Source organism: Salvelinus fontinalis, chromosome 39 (assembly GCF_029448725.1).
Source record: "Salvelinus fontinalis isolate EN_2023a chromosome 39, ASM2944872v1, whole genome shotgun sequence".
NCBI classification, from domain to species: Eukaryota; Metazoa; Chordata; class Actinopteri; order Salmoniformes; family Salmonidae; genus Salvelinus; species Salvelinus fontinalis.
Window position 1 is genome coordinate 19,391,748 of NC_074703.1, and position 21,137 is coordinate 19,412,884.

At 42.6% G+C, this 21,137-nt stretch overlaps 1 protein-coding gene across 1 annotated transcript; it reads right to left on the bottom strand.

The window, feature by feature from the left end:
• Window positions 1–10,489: 10,489 nt before the first annotated feature.
• On the bottom strand, window positions 10,490–13,195 carry LOC129838665 (islet amyloid polypeptide). Its single transcript, XM_055905786.1, has 4 exons — window positions 13,027–13,195; window positions 12,604–12,699; window positions 11,976–12,110; window positions 10,490–11,019 (listed from the first exon to the last, which is right to left on the bottom strand). Exons 2-4 carry the CDS (start codon window positions 12,681–12,683, stop codon window positions 10,845–10,847), a joined length of 390 nt encoding a protein of 129 aa, XP_055761761.1. The 5' UTR covers window positions 12,684–12,699; window positions 13,027–13,195; the 3' UTR covers window positions 10,490–10,844.
• Window positions 13,196–21,137: the final 7,942 nt, after the last annotated feature.

Below are 21,137 nucleotides of genomic sequence, written 5' to 3' on the forward strand. Positions count from 1 at the left end.
GATCTCGGTGCAGAGGAAGGCTCCTGCCATGGAGCGGGACTGGACGGCGTGTCTGGACTGGGCATCGGCGCAGATGACGGTTCCTGCCATGGAGCTGGACTGGACGCCGTGTTTGGAAACTCCGGACCGTTGACCGTCTCAGGAGGTTCCGGACTGTGGACCATCTCAGGAGGTGCCGGACTGTGGACCGTCTCAGGAGGTGCCGGACTGTGGACCGTCTCAGGAGGTGCCGGACTGTGGACCGTCTCAGGAGGTTCCGGACTGTGGACCGTCTCAGGAGGTTCCGGACTGTGGACCGTCTCAGGAGGTTCCGGACTGTGGACCGTCTCAGGAGGTGCCGGACTGTGGACCGTCCCAGGAGGTGCCGGACTGTGGACCGTCCCAGGAGGTGCCGGACTGTGGACCGTCTCAGGAGGTGCCGGACTGTGGACCATAGTTGGAGGTTCCGGACTGTGGACCATAGTTGGAGGTTCCGGACTGTGGACCATAGTTGGAGGTTCCGGACTGTGGACCATAGTTGGAGGTTCCGGACTGTGAAACGTCGCCGGAAGCTCTGGACTGGGAACCGTCGCCGGAAGCTCTGGCCTGGGAACCGTCGCCGGAAGCTCTGGACTGGGAACCGTCGCCGGAAGCTCTGTTCTGGGAACCGTCGCCGGAAGCTCTGTTCTGGGAACCGTCGCCGGAAGCTCTGGACTGGGAACCGTCGCCGGAAGCTCTGGACTGGGAACCGTCGCCGGAAGCTCTGTTCTGGGAACCGTCGCCGGAAGCTCTGGACTGGGAACCGTCGCCGGAAGCTCTGGACTGGGAACCGTCGCCGGAAGCTCTGGACTGGGAACCGTCGCCGGAAGCTCTGGACTGGGAACCGTCGCCGGAAGCTCTGGACTGGGGATCGTCGCAGGAAGCCTGGTGTGTAGGGCCGGTACTGGTGGTACTGGACTGGTGACACGCACCTCAAGGCGAGCGCGAGGAGCAGGCACAGGACGTACCGGACTGGGAAGGCGCACTGGAGGCCTGATACGTGGGGCCGGTACAGGTGGCACCGGACTGGTGACACGAACTTCGGGGCGAGTGCCGGGAGAAGGAACAGGACGTACTGGGCTGTGAAGGCGCACCGGAGACCTGGTGCGTATAGCCTGCATCAATTGTACCGGTTCGATGACACACTTCGCACGACAAGTGTGAGGAGCTAGCACAGGACGCACTGGGCTGTGGAGGCGCACTTGAGACCTGGCGCGTAGAGCCGGCACAAATTGTACCGGAACAATGACACACTTCGCACGGCGAGTGCAAGGAGCTAGCACAGGACATTCTGGGCTCTGGAGGCGTACATCTGGGCGAGTGCGAGGAGCAGGCACAGGACGTACCGGACTGGGGAGGCGCACTGGAGGCCTGATGCATGGGATCGGCACAGATTGCACTGGACTGGTAACACCCTCCTCCAAACGCCTGCGTTGCCGCATACTCCTCGCCAACTCCATTCTCCGGTATCCCTCCTCGCACTGTTCCATTGACTCCCAGGCGGGCTCTGGCACTCTCCCTGGGTCGAACGACCACCTCGCTACCTCCTCCCATGTTGTCACTGGTTCACACCTCGGCTCCGCCGACCACCCTGTGTGCCCCCTCCCCAAAAAACATTTTGGGCTGTCTTTTGGGCTTTCCTTGTGGCCGCGAATCCCGGCGTCGTCGCTGTTCTCCCTTCTCTTCTTGCGTCTGCTGTGACTCCTGCCAAGGAAGGATCTCCTGTCCTTCCATTATTTCCTCCCATGTCCAACTTATTTTCCCCATTGTAGCACGCTGCTTGGTCCTGGTGTGGTGGGATATTCTGTCACGGTCGTTTGTAGAGACGGACCAAGGCGCAGCGCTATTAAAGTTCCACATAATGTATTAAAGTGACTTCCCGGGTGGCGCAGGGGTCTAGGGCACTGCATCGCAGTGCTAGCTGCGCCACCAGAGTCTCTGGGTTCGCGGCTGGGTTCGCGCCCAGGCTCTGTCACAGCCGGCCGCAACCGGGAGGTCCGTGGGCGACGCACAATTGGCACAGCGTCGTCCGGGTTAGGGAGGGTTTGGCCGGTAGGGATATCCTTGTCTCAGTATGTAAAAAAAAAAAAATGTAATAAAATGTAAAAAAAAAAATGTAATAAAATGTATGCACTCTACTGTAAGTCGCTCTGGATAAGAGCGTCTGCTAAATGACTAAAATGTAAATGTAAATGTAAAGTGAAACTATCAAACAAAAACAAGAAACAAACAACAAACCGTGACTGCAGAGGTGCACATGCACTAACTCAAAATACAAAATTCAATATCCCACAAAACACAGGTGGAAAAAGGCAACCTAAATATGATCCCCAATTAGAGACAACGATACCAGCTGCCTCTAATTGGGAACCATATCAAGCACACCAACATAGAAATAAAAAAATATAAAAAATATATAATAAACTAGAACACCACATAGAAATAATAAACTAGAACACCCCAGTCATGCCGTGACCTACTACACCATAGAGAAACAATGGCTCTCTATGGTCAGGGCGTGGCAATAGGCTACACTATCAACAGTATTGATGGAATTAGCTCAAACACTCCATAGAGATAAAGCTGTTATCAACCTACCAGAGTTTTTATAAAAAGTACAGGAACTACATCATCCAAGTGTATTGATCATATATTCACTAATACAGCAAAACTTTGTTCTAAAGCTGTATCCACAACCGTTGGAGGTAGTGACCATAATATAGTGGCTATATCCAGAAAAGCCAAGGTTCCAAAGGCTGAGCCTAAAATATTGTATAAGAGATCATAAAAAAGGTTTTATAATGATTCCTATGTTGAAGATTTGGTAGCCTGATGTGTGTAATGAGGATCATCCAGACACTGCAGTTGATGCATTTATGAAATTGTTACTTACAGTGATCAATAAGCATGCACCTATTAGGAAACTGACTTAAAACTGTTAAGTTTGGATTGATAAGGAATTTAAAAACGAAATGGTTTTGAGAGAAATCAAACAAAGAGAGTGGCAAATACACCTGGCTGCACATCTGATTGGAAGACATATTGTAAACTGAGAAATTTAAATGAAATTTAAATGAAATTATAGGCAGAAAGACTAATTCAACTTCATCTTTATTGAATCAGAGGGCTCCTTTTGATATTGCCACATTTTTTATGACTATTTGTCAAGTTCTGACCTTTATTTTCCTTTGTTTTGTCTTTAGTTAGGTCAGGGTGTGAGTTGGGGTGGGCAGTCTATGTTATGTGTTTCTATGTTTAGGTTTGTCAATTGGCCTGATATTGTTCTCAATCAGAGACAGGTGTTTTGCATTGTCTCTGATTGGGAACCATATTTAGGTTGCCTGTTTTCACTGTTGGTTGGTGGGTGTTTGTTTCCTGTGTCTGTGTTCATGCCACACGGAACTGTTTCGGTTAGGTTACTTTGCTATTTTGTATTTTTTGTCGTGTTCAGTGGATTATATTAAACATGGACACTTACCACTCTGCGTCTTGGTGGGCAAACTTAAGCACGAAATGTGAAATCCAACTGTGGTCATCATATTAATGCATAAAATACCTAATAATTAAATAAATTTTTTGAATTTTGTAAAGTTAGTGTGGAGAGGTGGATAAATAATTGCTGTCCATCAATAATGACAAACCACCTGGTAATACAACCTAGATGGAAAGCTACTGAGGATGTTAGTGGACTGTATTGCCACTCCTATTTGCTGCATCTTTAATCTGAGCCTGAGAAAAGTCAGTCCACAGGCCTTGAGGGAAGCTAAAGTCATTCCGCTACCCAAAAATGTGTAAAGCTCCCTTCGCTGACTTTATCAGCCGACCAATCAACTTGCCAGTTCTTAGCAAACTTATGGATTGTGAGATTGTGTTTGACCAGATACAATGCTATCTCTGTGAACAACTGACCTTCAGCATGCTTATATGGAATGACACTCAACATGTACTGCACTGACTCAAATGACTGATGACTGGCTGAAAGATATCGATAATAAGATATTATTGACCATATTTTTATTTTTACATCATCTGCCATATCATGGCTAGAGACCTATCTACCTAAAATAACACAGAGGGTTTTCTTTAATGGAAGCTTCTCTATCGTCAACCATGTAAAGTGTGGTATTCCACAAGGGAGCTGTCTTGGCCCTTTACTGTTCTCTATTTTTTACAAATGATCTACCATTAGCATTAAACAAAACCTGTCACGTTCCTGACCTGTTTTCTGTTATTTTTGTATGTGTTTAGTTGGTCAGGGCGTGAGTTGGGGTGGGCATTCTATGCATTCTATGTTTTTTCTATGTTTAGGTCATTGGTAATTAGCCTTATATGGTTCTCAATCAGGGACAGGTGTTTGACGTTTCCTCTGATTGAGAACCATATAAAGGTAGGCTGTTCACACTGTTTGTTTGTGGGTGGTTGTCTTCCGTGTCTGTGCACCACACGGGACTGTTTTGTTTGTTTGTTCGTTTGTGTAGTCTGTACCTGTTCATGCGTTCTTCGTGTTATATGTAAGTTCTCATAGTTCAGGTCTGTTTACGTTCGTTTTGTTATTTTGTAATCATTTCAAGTATTCTTCGTGTTTCGTCTTTTTTTTAATAAACGTAATTATGGATTCAACATATGCTGCGCTTTGGTCCAATCCCTATTCTTCCTCTTCGGACGAAGAGGAAGAGTACAACCTTTACAAAACCTGTGTGTCTATGTCCGCAGATGATTCAACACGATACATGTCAGCATCCACAGCTAGTGAAAAACATTTACAAATAGTTTCAGTCAGTTTTAGAATGGTTGGCTAGGAATCAACTTGTCCTGAACATACAGTATTTAAAACCAAAAGCATTGTATTTGGCACAAATCACTCTCTAGGTACTGGACCTCAGCTGAATCTGGTTATGAATAATGTGGCTGTAGAGCAAGTAGAAGAGACTAAACTTCTTGGTCTTACCTTAGACTGTAAACTGTCAGGGTCAAGGCGTATTTATTATATTGATGTAAAGATGGGGAGAGGTTTGTCTGTGATGAAGAGATGCTCTGATTTTTTAACATCACATGCAACCAAACAAGTCCTGTAAGCTCTGATTTTGTTGCTTCTCGACTATTGCTCAGTTGTATGGGCAAGTGCGACAAAAAAGGACCTAGAAAAGCTGCAGCTGGCCCAGAACAGAGCTGCATGTCTGGCCCTCACATGTACACGGAGGGCAAATGTCAATTACATGCATGTCAGTCCTTCCTGATTCAGATTGGAGGGGAGATTGACTGCATCACTCAGTGTCGGTCTTTGTAAGAACTATTGACGTGCTGAAAGAGCTGAAATGTCTGTTCAGCCAGTTAACACACAACTCAAAAACCAATACATACCTCACAAGACACGCAATCATTGGCCTCTTCACAGTCCCCAAGTCCCAGGATGCACACAACTGTATAGAGCAATGACTACATGGAATTCTCTTTTTCACCTCAGGTAACTCATGCAAGCAATAAAAAAACAGTTATAAAAAACAGATAAAACAACACCTCAAGAAACAATGAGGACTGTGAAGACACACACACACACACACACACACACACACACACACACACACACACACACACACACACACACACACACACACACACACACACACACACACACACACACACACACACACACACACACACACTGTTACGTTCCCCAGTTTCTGTGTTCTGTTTTGTATTTGAGTGTGTGTTTCAGGAGATGGCTTCCTGAAGTACTCCCCAACCAGCTGTTGGTCAACCCCAGGCTAATTGGTGATTGGAGCTGACCCCGCCCCCTCGTCAAGAAGCAGCTGACTCTAATCACCATTGCCACCTGAAGATAAAAGCCAGTGTTCTGCCCCAAGAGTTTTGGAGAGAGAGGAGAGAGAGAAAAATTAGATTGTGATATAGTGTTGGTTGTGTATCAGAAAGTTTGGTATGTACTGTTGTTGTTGGTAGCAGTTTTGCTATGTCCTGTGTTTGTGAGTGTTTGTGAAATCGTTAATAATTACTCTATTTCGTTTGTTCCCAGGGGGGGAAGGAGAAGGCACTTTGGGAGTGCTTAGGCAAGAGGCCCGAGGGCATACATATACCCGTAGTATATTTACTGTCTAGGCACACTAGGTAAGACCTGGGCGGACCACCCCCTGTATTTTGGTTAGGGCACCAGGCGGTATTAAGTTAGGTAAGTTAAGGGGGTAGGCAGGTTAGATAGGAGAGGGGGAACTTTGATATTTACTTTCTTTGCTTTGGTTCCGTCCAGCCCCTTTTCCCCATATTACCGTGTAAGAAAATAAATCCAAGTAAACGGTAAAATCTGCTTTTGTGTCATCCTTGCTCGCACCTACAGTCCATACCTCTTGCACTTCAGAGAGTTGAGTTATAGCAGGGAGTTGCGTTCCCTCTTCTCAGAGGCGTGCGTAACACACACACACATTATTCTTAGTACTGTTTTTTTTTTTTCTGTATTTTGTTTTTAGTAAATAGTTGTATTGTTCTTAAGTCGTAGTGTTCTCAGTTTAAATTTGTGTTGCTGTTCCTGTCCACTAGTGTTCTGTATTTTGTCATATTCTATGTTTTGTGTGGACCCCAGGAAGAATATCTGCTGCTTCTTCAACAGCTAATGGGGATCTGAATAAAAATCCTAAATCTGTATTGTTTACAAGGTTGAAGGCCTTGATGTTTTCATTATATTACGAACCCTTAAAACATGTCTATGTGATGCAACGCTTATAAGGTCTGTAGTACACTTCTGAAACAGAGTTTTCTGTTTCAATATAATAATAGAACATAACCAGAATTCTTCCAGGGTAATAGTTCTCTTCTCAGTCAATGGCAATTCTCAACTTGAATTGCCTGTATAGTAAATAGCCATTGAGGCAAATTACCAAAGGTGGCCTGAAAAGCAAAGGTTGTACTTGGCATCTGAAGGTGCTATAGCCACACTGAATTTATTGTTTCTCTCATATATATTCTATCCCTCCCTGCCGTGATATTGATGTATTTTATTCATGTCTGGACCTCATACCTATTTATAACATTTCTATGAGCTGTTCGGAAGGGCCGTTTATTTTTCTTCTGGAGCGCTGTTAAAAGACATGTCCAACTTGCTATTAGCAGCAAGCAATGATCTCTAAATGGAAGGAATATGGTGTGAGTGATAGATGGCAGCCTGCATGACGGCCGAGAGAGAGAGGGAGAGAGAGAGAGAGAGAGAGAGAGTATAATGGAGTAGTTAATTGCATCGTCAGTGACATTGTCACTGATAGACAACTCTCATCAGTAATCAGTATTGCAATGCATCAACGACATCTCCGTCGACGTGAATTACCCCTGTCTAATTGACTACTCTTGATGTACATTATCCTAGAGGTAGGCTATATGCGTGTTATTCATTTGAAGAGCTTGACACACCTCTGACCCTCATCACACAGTGGCAGCCATGTTTGGGGGCTTAATGGTTGGTCTGTGTATGGCATCATCAGCTTAATTAACCTCTGTGCAATTTTTTTGTATATCCTCTCATGTCTGGGTTAAAAAGCAGTGGAATACAGGTGTCATTTTCTGCTCACATTGGGAATGGTATTAATCAAACACAGGTTAATGTAGTGCGTCACACCTTCCCCCTCCAATACCTGCTATTACATGTATCTGTTGAGTAACTTATTTGGTTTGTTCATGGTAAGTGAATGCTTTATTTAATATATAAAATAGCTCAACATTGCCTCTGCATGACTGAAACTATTAATGATGTGCAGTATTTGTATTTGTATTTATTATGGATCCCCATTAGCTGCTGCCAAGGCAGAAGTTACTCTTCCTTGCTTCCAGGAAAATTAAGGCAGTTATACAATTTTAAAAACATGACATTACATTCATTACAGAATTCACAACACACTAAGTAAGTGTGTGTCGTCAGGCCCATACTCCACTACCACATATCTACAACGCAAAATCCATGTGTACGTGTGTGTATAGTGCGTATAGTGCCTATGTTATCATGTGTGTGTATGCATGTGACTGTGCCTATGTTTGTGTTACTTCACAGTCCCCGAAGTTCGATAAGGTGTATTTTTTACCTACTTTTTAAATCTGATTCTACTGCTTGCATCAGTTACCTGATGTGGAATAGAGTTCCATGTAGTCATGGCTCGATGTAGTACTGTGCGCCTCCCATAGTCTGTTCCTGACTTGGGGACTGTGAAGAGACCTCTGGTGCCATGTCTTGTGGGGTATGCATGGGTGTCCGAGCTGAGTGCTAGTATTTTAAACAGACAGCTCTGTATCTTCAGCTTGTCAACACCTCTTACAAAAACAAGTAATGAGGAAGTCAACCTCTCTTCCACTTTGAGCCATGAGAGATTGACATGCAATTTTCCCAAGTCTCTCTTACTGCAACAAAACCAGGGCCTGTAGGACCTGCCTTGTTGATAGTGTTATTCTGAACAGCTACCCTGGGGAATTCCTGCTTCTAGCTGGATTATGTTGAGAGGCTTCCATGAAAGAGCACCCCCTGTGTTCTGTTAAACAAGTAACTCTTTATCCACATTATAGCAGGGGGTGTAAAGCCATAACACAAATGTTTTTTTCCAGCAGCAGACTATGATCGATAATATCTGTTGTCAATTTGTTTACTGTGAAATAGCATTGTATCTGGTCAAACACCATTTCTTCCAGAAGTTTACTAAGGGTTGGTAACAGGCTGATTGTCAGCGATTTGAGCAAGTAAGGCGTGCTAGCAGAATGACTTTGGCTTCCCTCTAGGCCTGAGGGCACACACTTTCTAGTAGGCTTAAATTGAAGATGTGGCAAATAGGAGTGGCGATATCATCCGCTATTATCCTCAGTTATTTTCCATCCAGATTGTCAGACCCCGGTGGCTTGTCATTGTTGATAGACAACAATCATTTTTTCACCTCTTACGCACTGACTTTACGGAATTCAAAAGTACAATTCTTGTCTTTCATAATTTGGTCAGATATACTTAGATGTGTCAGCGTTTGTTGCTGGCATGACATTCCTAAGTTTGTTTATCTTGCCAATGAAAAAGTCATTAAAGTAGTTGGCAATATCAGTGGGTTTTGTGATAAATGAGCCATCTGATTCAATGAATGAAGAAGCCGAGTTGGCTTTCTTCCCCAAAATGTAATTTAAAGTGCTCCAAAACTTTTTACTATCATTCTTTATATAATTTATCTTTGTTTCATAGTATACTTTATTTTTATTTAGCTTAGTCACATGATTTCTTAATTTGTAGTACGTTTGCCAATCAGTGTGCTGCCAGACTTGCCATACCTTGTGCCTCATCCCTCTCAACCATTCATTTTTTCTATTCCTCATCAATCCAAGGAGATTTAACAGATTTTACAGTCATTTTCTTAATGGGTGCGTGCTTATTAGTAACTGGAATAAGCAATTTCATAAATGTGTCAAGAGCAGCGTCCGGTTCCTCCTCATTACACACCACAGACCAGCAAATATTCTTTACATCATCAACATATGAATCACTACAAAACTTCTTATATGACTTTTTATACACTATATTAGGCCCAGCCTCTGAAACGTTGGTTTTCCTAGATATTTCTATAATATTGTGATCAATACATCCGACGGATCTGGATACTGCTTTAAAGCAAATTTCTGCAGAGTTAGTAAAGATGTGATCAATACATGTAGATGGTTTCATTCCTGTGCTGTTTGTAACTACCCTGGTAGGTTGAATGATAATCTGAACCAGGTTGCAGGCAATGGTTACAGTTTGAAGTTTTGTCTTGAGTGGGAAGGTTGATGAGAGCCAGTCAATATTTAAATCACCCAGAAAGTATACTTCTCTGTTGATATCACATACATGATCAAGCATTTCACACATATTATCCAGATACTGACTGTTAGCACATGGTGGTCTATAGCAGCTTCCCACCAGAATGGGCTTTAGGTGAGGCAGATGAACCTGTAGCCATGTTACTTCAACAGTATTAGATCTTCTCTACGCTTTACAGGAATGTGGTTCTTTATAATTACCGCAACATCGCCCCCGTTGGCATCTCTGTCTTTTCGGTAAATGTTATAACCATGTATTGCTACCACTGTATCATCAAAAGGTATTATCTAAGTGAGTTTCAGAGATAGTCAGAATATGAATGTAATCTGTTACAAGCAAGTTATTGACTTCATGGACCTTGTTTCTCAGGCTGCATTGTTAATATGGGCTATTTTTAGCACTTTTCTTGGTTGCTTGGTTAATTTACTGGGAAGCTTATCAGAGGTAGACTTGATAGTGCAGGGTGAGCTGCACAAAGTGGTCTTCCTACTAGGGCACACCGCCTCATTGTTAACAGTGTGACTCTGGTTCATGAATTGCAACACGGCTACCTGTGTGACCCGGCAGTTTCACCCAGCGGTGTAACCAACAACTTTCAAAAATCCATCAACTTTATTACAAAAAACAAATAACCTACACAACAGACAAACAGAACGACAAAACTTGTATTTTATATGCCTTATGCACCCGTTTACTTTTTTTTACATCACATTTTATTCACATGCCATTGTGGGGTTAGTGTTGAGTTGAACCAGTTAGGGTCACAGAACAGAGACTATTATCTCATCAGCCTCTCGTCTGATTTGTGTAACAAATACTTTTTTTGTTATTATTCTATACCAAAAGGCGCTGTTTTTTTCTGAAGTTTATAAAAGAACCGAAAAACTCAAGTTAATGATTCATAACCATCATTGTTGTTTTGAAAAGTATACATTGGCCTATACATGGCGGCGTGGTCATTTCAGCCGAGCATATCCTACATCAGTGGGATTCAACCCATGCATCACTAGAGAGGCAGATAGCTGGGAGGCCGCAGTAGATCCCGTTTCCCGTAGGTGCTGGAGCCTACGTTGGTGGGGGCGTACACCGTGCCGATGGTGTTGCTGGAGCGGGTCAGGAAGTCGGCCAGTCTCTGGGTCACACAGGTAGCTGTGTTGCACTTCCTTTTCTCTATGTGGTGGCTGATGGGATATGGGAGGACAGCAATCACTTCATCCGATATGTCAAACAAATGATGCCTTACTTATCTAAACATTTATAGAGGGATGAAGATCAGGAAAATGTAGCAGAGTTATTGGCCTACCAGACATACTGCCGGTAAGTGGATAAAAATAGCCCACCATAACAATGATACTAGTAACAATAATAGTACTATTATTATTATTATTTGTACTGACTATTATTATTATTACGATCACTATTATTTAATTGAATTTATAATACTATTATCACTATAAATTGAAATATTCTGTGATTTTCCCGCCCACAAATTTCAGCTTAGTTCAATTCTGATCCACATGAATCTTCACTGTTAAAAACATATTATTTAGTAACTAGTTTCCACAGCCTTTTGTTTTGTTTACTCAACTTTCAGTCAAAGTGTTATCTGAACTTACATTTTTTAGTTGGCCCGAACGGAGTTTTTAACCTACACATTTCACACATGTTGACATACATGATGGCATTGTGCATGTTCATTTATACATGGTGGGGTAGCACATAGATAGGGATGCCGGCAACCCAGAGATCGTAAGTTCAAATCCCAGGTGAGGACATGTTGAATAAAAATGACTGTATAAAATCATCATGCACAATGTAATCATGTTTATGTCAATGTGTCAAATATGTAGGTTGAAAACATTGTATGTTAAAAGCACTATTTGAATGTGTGGGTGTCCCTAACTTAGATTTTTCTTAAATCGGAGCAAATTCTGGCGCCAACTAAAAATGTTGAGTTCAGATAAAATTTCAGATACAACTTTTGACTGACGAGTTGAGTATATTAAAAAAAGGCTGTGGATCCATTTACTAAATAATAATTTTCTTACAGTGTTGTCTCGGCAAAATTATCAACATTTGCACTCAATCAACAAATCGATAAAATAGGTGCGATTTATATAATAAGGTGCAACCTTACCTGTTGACAGATGTGAGCCCTCTCTGTAGCCGCGCGGAAATGAGGCCGAGAAAGGGGTTGGAGACGATCCCGGGCACGAGCCAGCCTTCTCTGTTCGGGAGCGCGCTTTCCTGCTCACTAGATGACGTGAAGTACCTGAATCAGGATGAGGAAAGATCCAACCCGTCACTCAGACCGGTGACTGATGCCCACTTCAAAACATCAGCTCAATTCTCGAGGGCGCAATGGAGTGGCCACTAGTCCCCCTCCAGTACGCACTTGATCACATTTACGCGAACCACATATTCCTGTCTCTGCCTTGGTAAGACAAAACCCGACCTCTTCGATGTCACGATTGCAATGGATATTCATCTCAATGATCTCATCAATGTGATTAGCCGATTTTAGAGTTAGACTACCCACGTCGTTAATTGATTTCTTACGGTTCAAGATGGATGTTCCAAGTCACTGGATGTGTCAGCTTAAAACCGGTGCTAAATCAGTTGAGTGATTCATTCACCTGCAAAATTAAACCCGCTTCCTAGTGACAATTGAACTTTCGGCGACACTGCACGACACTTGTAATTGGACATCACAGAAGTGACACTCAGAAACAACGGAAATAACCGAGGCAGCTTTGCGCTCTCACCTGTTGCTAGGGGCGGTGGCGACACAGCGCAGCAGCACGAGAGGCACGAGAAGGAACACCGACAGCTTCAGGTGATACATCGTGCACGCGAGATCCCTGCATGAAAACAAAAGATGGACAGTCAGTAATCACACAAGCCATTGAATTGCACATGCCTGTGAATAGTGTAACCTACACCCATCAATTATGTTCAGTGTATGCTACTAGAACACTTTATAATAGAATGACAACAGAAACAGTAAAAGTCCTGTAGTCTAGAGAACCATGCTAATCAAAGACCACCAAACAGACACACCACACAACAGTCTACTCTCAACCCCACAGGGAAAACAGAGAAAAATACTTTGGATAGTATGGTGTATAGTGTCTTGGCCTCCAACTCTCTCAGTTCAAATACGATTCCTAATGGTCTGGTCAACTCACCCTCAGTAGTTAAACCCAATCGCCAGTGGTTCCAAAGACAGACACGGCTACTGCCAGTGGTTTCTCAGACTGTCACACACATGCTCACACAGATAAAGGCTTCACCGTCAACCACTTGTGACATCACCCCCTCCAAATATAGTCCTGCTTTTCCATTATCAGGGATGAGGTTCACTTAAAGAAACTCGAATCCACAGCAAGAGTCACCTACTCCACACACACGCACACACACGTCATCATATTCGTCATTCTCATCATCAGCGTCATTGGCGGCTGTGATTGGTCTGGCCTGGTAAACTCACACACTCGGTGAGACAACACAGCCGGGGCGGAAACCACACATTCATTTTACATCAAAATATTGAATTAAGTTCTTTGGGCACAAAGTTAGACTGTGTTTTTAGGTGGCTTATTTAATGGAGGTAACCTCTTGGCAAAATGATGGGATAACAACTGTAATATTGCAGATAAGGAGATAACATCTACAATATTGTGGATAATGGGAAAGGGAAAGGGGATACCTAGTCAGTTGTACAACTGAATGCATTCAACTGAAATGTGTCTTCTGCATTTAACCCAACCTCTCTGAATCAGAGAGGTGCGTGGGGCTGCCTTAATCGACATCCACGTCTTCGTGCGCCCGGGGAACAGAGGGTTAACTGCCTTGCTCAGGGGCGGGTTCAGGAACTAGGTTTCATCCCCAGTTCATTTTCAAATGTAGTTACTGGTGAGTGTTTGGACAAAAATGTAAACGCAACATGTGACGTTTTGGTCCCATGTTTCATGAGCTGAATTGAAAGATCCCAGAAGTTTTCCATACGCACAAAAAGCTTATTTCGCTCTTGTTTTATGCAGAAATTTGTTTACATCCTTGTTAGCATTTCTCCTTTGCCAAGATAATCCATCCACCTGACAGGTGTGGCATATCAAGAAGATGATTAAACATCATTACACAGGTGCACCTTGTGCTGGGGGGCAAAAAAAGCCACTCTAAAATATGCAGTTTTGTCACACAACACAATGCCACAAATGTCTCAAGTTTTGAGGGAGTGTGCAATTAGCATGCTGCCTGCAGGAATGTCTACCAGAGCTGTTGCCAGAGAATTTAATGTTAATATCTCTAACATAAACCTCCTACAACGTAATTTTAAAGAATTTGACAGTACGTCCAACCGGCCTCACAACCGGCGACCACATGTAACCATTCCAGCCCAGGACCTCCACATCCAGCTTCTTCACCAGCAGGGTCATCTGAGACCAGCCACCCGGACAGCTGATGAAATTGAGGAGTATTTCTGTCTGTAATAAAGCCCCCTTGTGTGGAAAAACTAATTCCGATTGGCTGGGCCTGGCTCCCCAGTGTGTGCGCCTATGCCCTCCCAGGCCCACCTGTGGCTGCACCCCTGCCCAGTCATGTGAAATCCATAGATTAGGGCCTAATGAATTCATTTATTTGACTGATTTCCTTATATGAACTGTAACTCAGTAAAACCATTGAAATTGTTGAACGTCGTGTTTACATTTTTGTTCAGTACAGTTCAAGTCAAACTCCATGGAAGTTGCTAGCATGACTGGCTCTGAGGTCCTTTGCACTCAGATACCCTGATTACCTAGAGTACTCTCCTTAGAGACTCTGCCGACACCACGACCGACAGGCCCCGTAGGCGGCCCGCAGACAGAGACTTACAGAGAAAGCATCCTACAGTATTTAAGTGCAGAGTTTTACCCACAGGCCTGAGTTAGGGGAGACGTGACTGACACCCATCTGTGGTTTAGCTAGGCCTGCTGGATGCAGGATTCTCCCCCAGTCTCCCCAGTGATCCTCAACACACACTCACCCCATTTATGGAAGCGTTTGACCCCAAAATGTCAGAGTTCTACCATGCTATACTTTAATTCATATCATTCTAAAGTTGCATGAGATAATTTGATTTCTCTCTCAGACAATTTTCCATTACATACAGTACCAGTGTTTGGACACACCTACCCATTCCAGGGTTTTTCTTTATGCCAAGAGCGTTCAAAGCTGTCATCAAGGCAAAGGCTGGCTACTTTGAAGAATCTAAAATCTAAAATATATTTGGATTTGTTTAACACTTTTTTGGTTACTACATGATTCCATATGTGTTATTTCATCATTTTGATGTCTTCACTATTATTCTACAATGTAGAAAATAGTAAAAATAAAGAAAAACCCTTTAAACTTTTGGCTGGCACTGTATGTTTCATTATAAGATAATACATCGTGGTTATAGTGAGATGTTTCTTATGCCTCATAGATTAAAATGAGACTGTTGCGTGTTACTGGCGATCTGGGGAATTGAGAGACAGTGAAAGGGTGGGTTAAGGAGATCGGATAAGGAGAGAAAATGGTGATGAAGGAGTCTGGGGTGTGAACGAGTGGGAGGTGGAGAGACAACGATGACAGAGCAAAGAGAGAAAATGCTTGTATTGTATAATTTCATGAGTCTATCAAAAGTTGTGATGAGCTAACAATATGGCGTTCATACCTAGTTCTTGAAACACGAACTGAGGAAAGAGACAGGCTTGCAAACATGAAAAAGGACACCAGGCACATTCTGAATGTCTCATGTAACAATTAGTCTTTGGCCAAATAAAGGTGTGTGAGGCTCTTTTTGATAAAATAGCTTGACAGACATGACCACATCAGCTCTGTGCTGTCACCAAGTGGTGACTAATGTTCATTACAGTAATAGTTATAATCGTCTTCACAATAATAATGCCAATACAGGAAAACAACAACACCAACTCCTTAAAACAACAGTTGTTGAGACAAATAACCTTTAACTTAGCAGATGGTTATTGTTAAAAGTAGTGCTGCACTCGACAAATGTCATTTGAGATGCCCCTATAGAAAATGGATAGAGCTGGGTCGAAGAACTCGGAACGCACCACAGGAACCACCGCGACCCAATCACTATGGAGACGACCATGGAACTCTCCAGCAGGGTCCTCTTAGATGGAACATCTCGTGGGAATCTTGAGTAGTTCTTCAGTTCTCAACAGAGTGCAGCTGGGACCAAACTCACCAAGTCTGTTTTACCCTGCTTAGAGCCCCATGGCTGGGTGTTTTTTAAGCTGACTCCTGGTCTCTCTGGAGCTTCCTCTTGATCAGCAAGATGACAAGGCCCAGTAGCACGTAGGCACATGCATCTAGAGCCAGCACCACACCTAAGAGTGAAAGAGAGACTCCATTTGGACTCCAGACTCCAGCCTGGTCTCATAGACTAGACGTAACATAATACATGTAAATCTGGGACCGAGACACTACGGTTTCGTATTATATGTTACTTTTGGTATGGTTATATAAGACAGACAGTTACTTAAGACAAAAATGAAAGAAGGGTGGTTCGTCAGGGTGGATGGGTTGGCATATAACACAATTGTCTAGCAACCCAAAGGTTGCGAGTTCGAATCTCATCACGGCCAACTTGAGCATTTTAGCTAACTAGCAACTTAACTACTTACTACTTTTTTAGCTAATTTTGCAACTACTTAGCATGTTAGCTAACCCTTCCCCTAACACTAACCTTAACCCTTTTAGCTAATCCTTCCCCTAACCCTTACCCTGTTACCTAACTCCTAAACTTAACCCTAACCCTACACCCTAACCTAACTAATGTTAGCCAAGTAGCTAACGTTAGCCACCTAGCTAGAATTCTTATCATACGTTTCGCAAATTTGTAACATATTGTACGTTTTGCAAATTTGTAACATATTGTACGTTTTGCAAATTCATAACATACAGTATAATATGAATTGTAATTCGTAACATATTATACAAAATGGGTGATAGACATTCCCAAATGAATACATAGCATACATAACATAACATTTCATACTAAATGGGGTGTCTCTGATATACATACAGAATAATACGAAATGCTCTGAGACCAGGTTGCGCTTGCACCTCCCCCGGCAAGAAGGCAACCTCAGAGTTACATACAAGGATACATTATTGACACACAGTAATGAAATGGACATGGAAAGGTGGTAGTGGTTCAGTAATGGACAGAAAACAGGGGTAATGAATATACACAATAACTGATAGCACAAGTAGAGCAACAACACGATTAACAAAGGAAGGACTGTATAAGTGGCATAGCTACCTGCAGAGTATTACACAACACAGTAAACACAGAGAAGTAACTTACAATAGGCAATAGTAGTAACTATAAAGAACAACAAGCAAAAATGATATACATGTTACACACTCACTATGCACACTGTACCACGAGTCCAGTTGATGGGCAGAAACAGAGATGTTGATCTCTGTCTCTGCTTGAGGGAGACTGGGAGGGGGAGGCAGGAGTTGGGGATCTGGGACACAAGCTGACTGCCTGTGATTTGCTGACCCCACGGTGTGATAAGGCCCCTGGCGACCATGACCCATAATCAGTGGACAGGGCCCTAGGCGTGAAGGGACAGTTTATGACACCCCTGGCCTGCTTAGCTACAAACATATTTTTCCTGCAATCTAGAGCCGTAATCATTATGCTTAATTTCTTTTTCTGACATGTCTGGTGAGTATGCAGGCCGTTGAAGAACTGGGACATTTTCAGCTTTCAGGATTTCTGTACAGATCCTTGCAGGCTGTGGATTATCATGTTGAAACATGAGGTGATGGCGGCGGATGAATGGCACGACAATTGTCCTCATGGTCTCGTCACAGTATCTCTGTGCATTCAAATTGTCACTGATAAAATGCAATTGTGTTCCCTGTCTGTGGCTTATGCCTGCCCATACCATAACCCCACTGCCACCATGGGGCACTCTATTCACAACGTTGACTTCAGCAAATCGCTCGTCCACACGCTGCCTTACATGTGGTCTGCGGTTGTGAGGCCAGTTGGACGTACTGCCAAATTCTCTAAAGCTCGGCTTATGGTAGAGAAATGAGCATTAAATTCTCTGGCAACAGCTCTGGTGAACATTCCTACAGTCAATAAGTCAATTGCACTCTCCCTCAAAACATCTGTGTCATTGTGTTGTGTGACAAAACTGCACATTTTAGAGAGGCATTTTATTGCCTATGTAATAACCATGCTGTTTAATCAGCTTCTTGACATGTCACACCTGTCAGGTGGATGGATTATCTTGGCAAAGGAGAAATGCTCGCTAACAGAGATATAAACAAATCTGTGCACACAATTTGAGAGAAATAAGCTTTTTGTGCGTATGGAACATTTCTGGGATCTTTTATTTCAGCTCATGAAACATGGGACCAACACTTTACATGTTGCGTTTATATTTTTGTTCAGTGTAGGTTGGTGTGTAGGTTGGTAGATTGGGAACCCTGTGCAAGTGACCCTGTGCCCCCTATAGGCATGACGCCTCTGCTATCAACCACATTATTCTGTATCTGTGAATATTCAAAATAGACACATTCATTCAGCTCTGGTACTGGTCCTACCATATAGATCAGTGGTGGGCAATTCCAGTCCTCTGGGCCGGAGTGGCATCAAACCTTTCCCCCACCCCTAGCAAACACAGATAATTATACACATTGCATTCTAAACTGAAGCACATGAGTAGTTGATTAATGGAGTCAAATGTGTTAGCTGGGGCCAGGTCAAAAGTGTGACACCAATCAGGTCCGAAAACTGATACAGATGCTCCGTTTGCACGCGTCAAGGGATGTGGCGACACCAGAGACAAGGAAACGCACAGAAACAGCTTTGTACTTTTTGAAATATAAGGAACAAAATTGAGGAACAACATTAACAAGGTCGCCATAATCCTTACATAAACATGACGTGAATGCAATTAGAGTTTAGTAACTGGTAGCTTAATAGCATTCAACCTCTTTGTTATGGCAAGCCTAAATAAGCTCAGGAGTAAGAATTTGCTTAACAAGTCACATAAACAGTTGCATGGACTCACTATGTGTGCAATAATAGTGTTTAACATGACCCTTGAACGACTACATCTTCTCCGTACCCCACACATACAATTATCTGTAATGTCCCTCAGTCGAGCAGGGAATTTCAAACATAGATTCAACCAAAGAGACTAGGGAAGTTTTCCAACACCTCACAAAGTAGGACATCTTTTGGTAGATGGGTACAAATAAAGAAGACATTGAATATCCCTTTGAGCATGGTGAAGTTATTAATTAAACTTTGGATGGTGTATCAATACACCCAGTCACTACAAAAATACAGGCATTCTTCCTAACTCAGTTGCTGAAGAAGGAAAACACTCAGGGATTTCACCATTAGGCCAATGGTGACTTTAAAACAGTTAGAACGTTTAATGGTTGTGATAGGAGAAAACTGAGGATGAATCATCAACATTTGAGTTACTACACAATACTAACCTTAATTGACAGTGAAAATAAGGAAGCCTGTACAGAATAAAAATATTCCAAAACATGCATTGTGTTTACAATTAGGCACTAAAGTAAAACTGCAAAACATGTGGCAAAGAAATTAACTTTATGTCTTGAATACAAAGCGTTACGTTTGGGGCAAATCCAACACAACACATCACTGAGTACCACTCTTCAGATTTTCAAGCATGGTGGTGGCTGCATCATGGTGTGGGTATACATGTCATTGGCAAGAACGAGGGAGTTTTTTAGGATAACACCTGGTTCAGTCTGCTTTCTACCAGACACTGGGAGACAAATTCACCCTTCAGCAGGACAACATCCTAAAACACAAGGCCAAATATTCACTGGAGTTGCTTACCAAGACGTCATTGAATGTTCCTAATTGGCTTAATTACAGTTTTGACATAATTCGGCTTGAAATCTATGGGATGACTTAAAAATGGCTGTCTACACACCTACTGGACACACCTGCTCATTCAAGGGTTTTCCTTTATCTTTACTATTTTCTACATTGTAGAATATAACTATGAAATAACACATATTGAATCATGTAGTAACCAAAAAAGTGTTAAATAAATCAAAATATATTTGAGATTTGTAGTTCTTCAAAGTAGCCACCAATTTGCCTTGATGACAGCTTTGCACACTATTGGCATTCTCTCAACCAGCTTCACCTGGAATGCTTTTCCAACAGTCTCAAAGGAGTTCCCACATATGCTGAGCACTAGTTGACTGCTTTTCCTTCACTCTGTGGTCCAACTCATCCCAAACCATCTCAATGGTCATCTGATGCAGCACTCCATCACTCTCCTACTTGGTAAAATAGCCCTTACACAGCCTGGAGGTGTGTTGGGTCATTGTCTTGTTGAAAAAAAAAGATAGTCCCACTAAGCGCAAACCAGATGGGATGGCGTATCACTGCAGAATGCTGTGGTAGCCATGCTGGTTAAGGGTGCCTTGAATTCTAAATAAATCACAGACAGTGTCACCAGCAAGCACCCCCACACCTCATCTTACATGCTTAACGGTGGGAACCACATATGTGAAGACCATCCGTTCACCTAATCTGCGTCTCAGAAAGACACTGCGGTTGGAACCAATAAAGCTGGTTGAGAGAATGCCAAGACTGTGCAAAGCTATCATCAAGGCAAAGGGTGGCTACTTTGAAGAATCTCAAATATGAAATATATTTTGATTTGTTTAACACTTTTTGGTTTACAATAAAAAAAATAAAGAAAAACCCTAGAAAGAGTAGGGGTGTCCAAACTTTTGACTGGTACTGTATATATTGTATATTGCAAATATGGTACAATCCAGGTGTGCAAAGCTCTTGAAGACTTACCCAGAAAGACTCACAGCTTTAATCGCTGCCAAAGGTGATTCTAACATGTATTGTGAATACTTATGTAAATTAGATATTTCTGTAATTAATTTTCAATACATCTCCAAAAATGTTGTCATTATCGTTTTCACTTTGTCGTTATGGGGTATTGTCTGTAGCTGGGTAAGATAAAAAACTATAATTTAATCCATTTGTAATTCAGGCTGTAAGAAAACAAAATGAGGAATAAGTTAAGGGGTATGAACACTTTCTGAAGGCACTGTATATCTGCAGTGATAAATGAGCAACTCTTTGAAAGGGGGTCATATAAACATTGCCTTTTATTTTTTACAGCTATCATTGTATTATCGGCATAGTTTCTCAGAACAAATTTCCAGTCTGGCTTAAACAAAGCAATCTGATCATAATACAGGG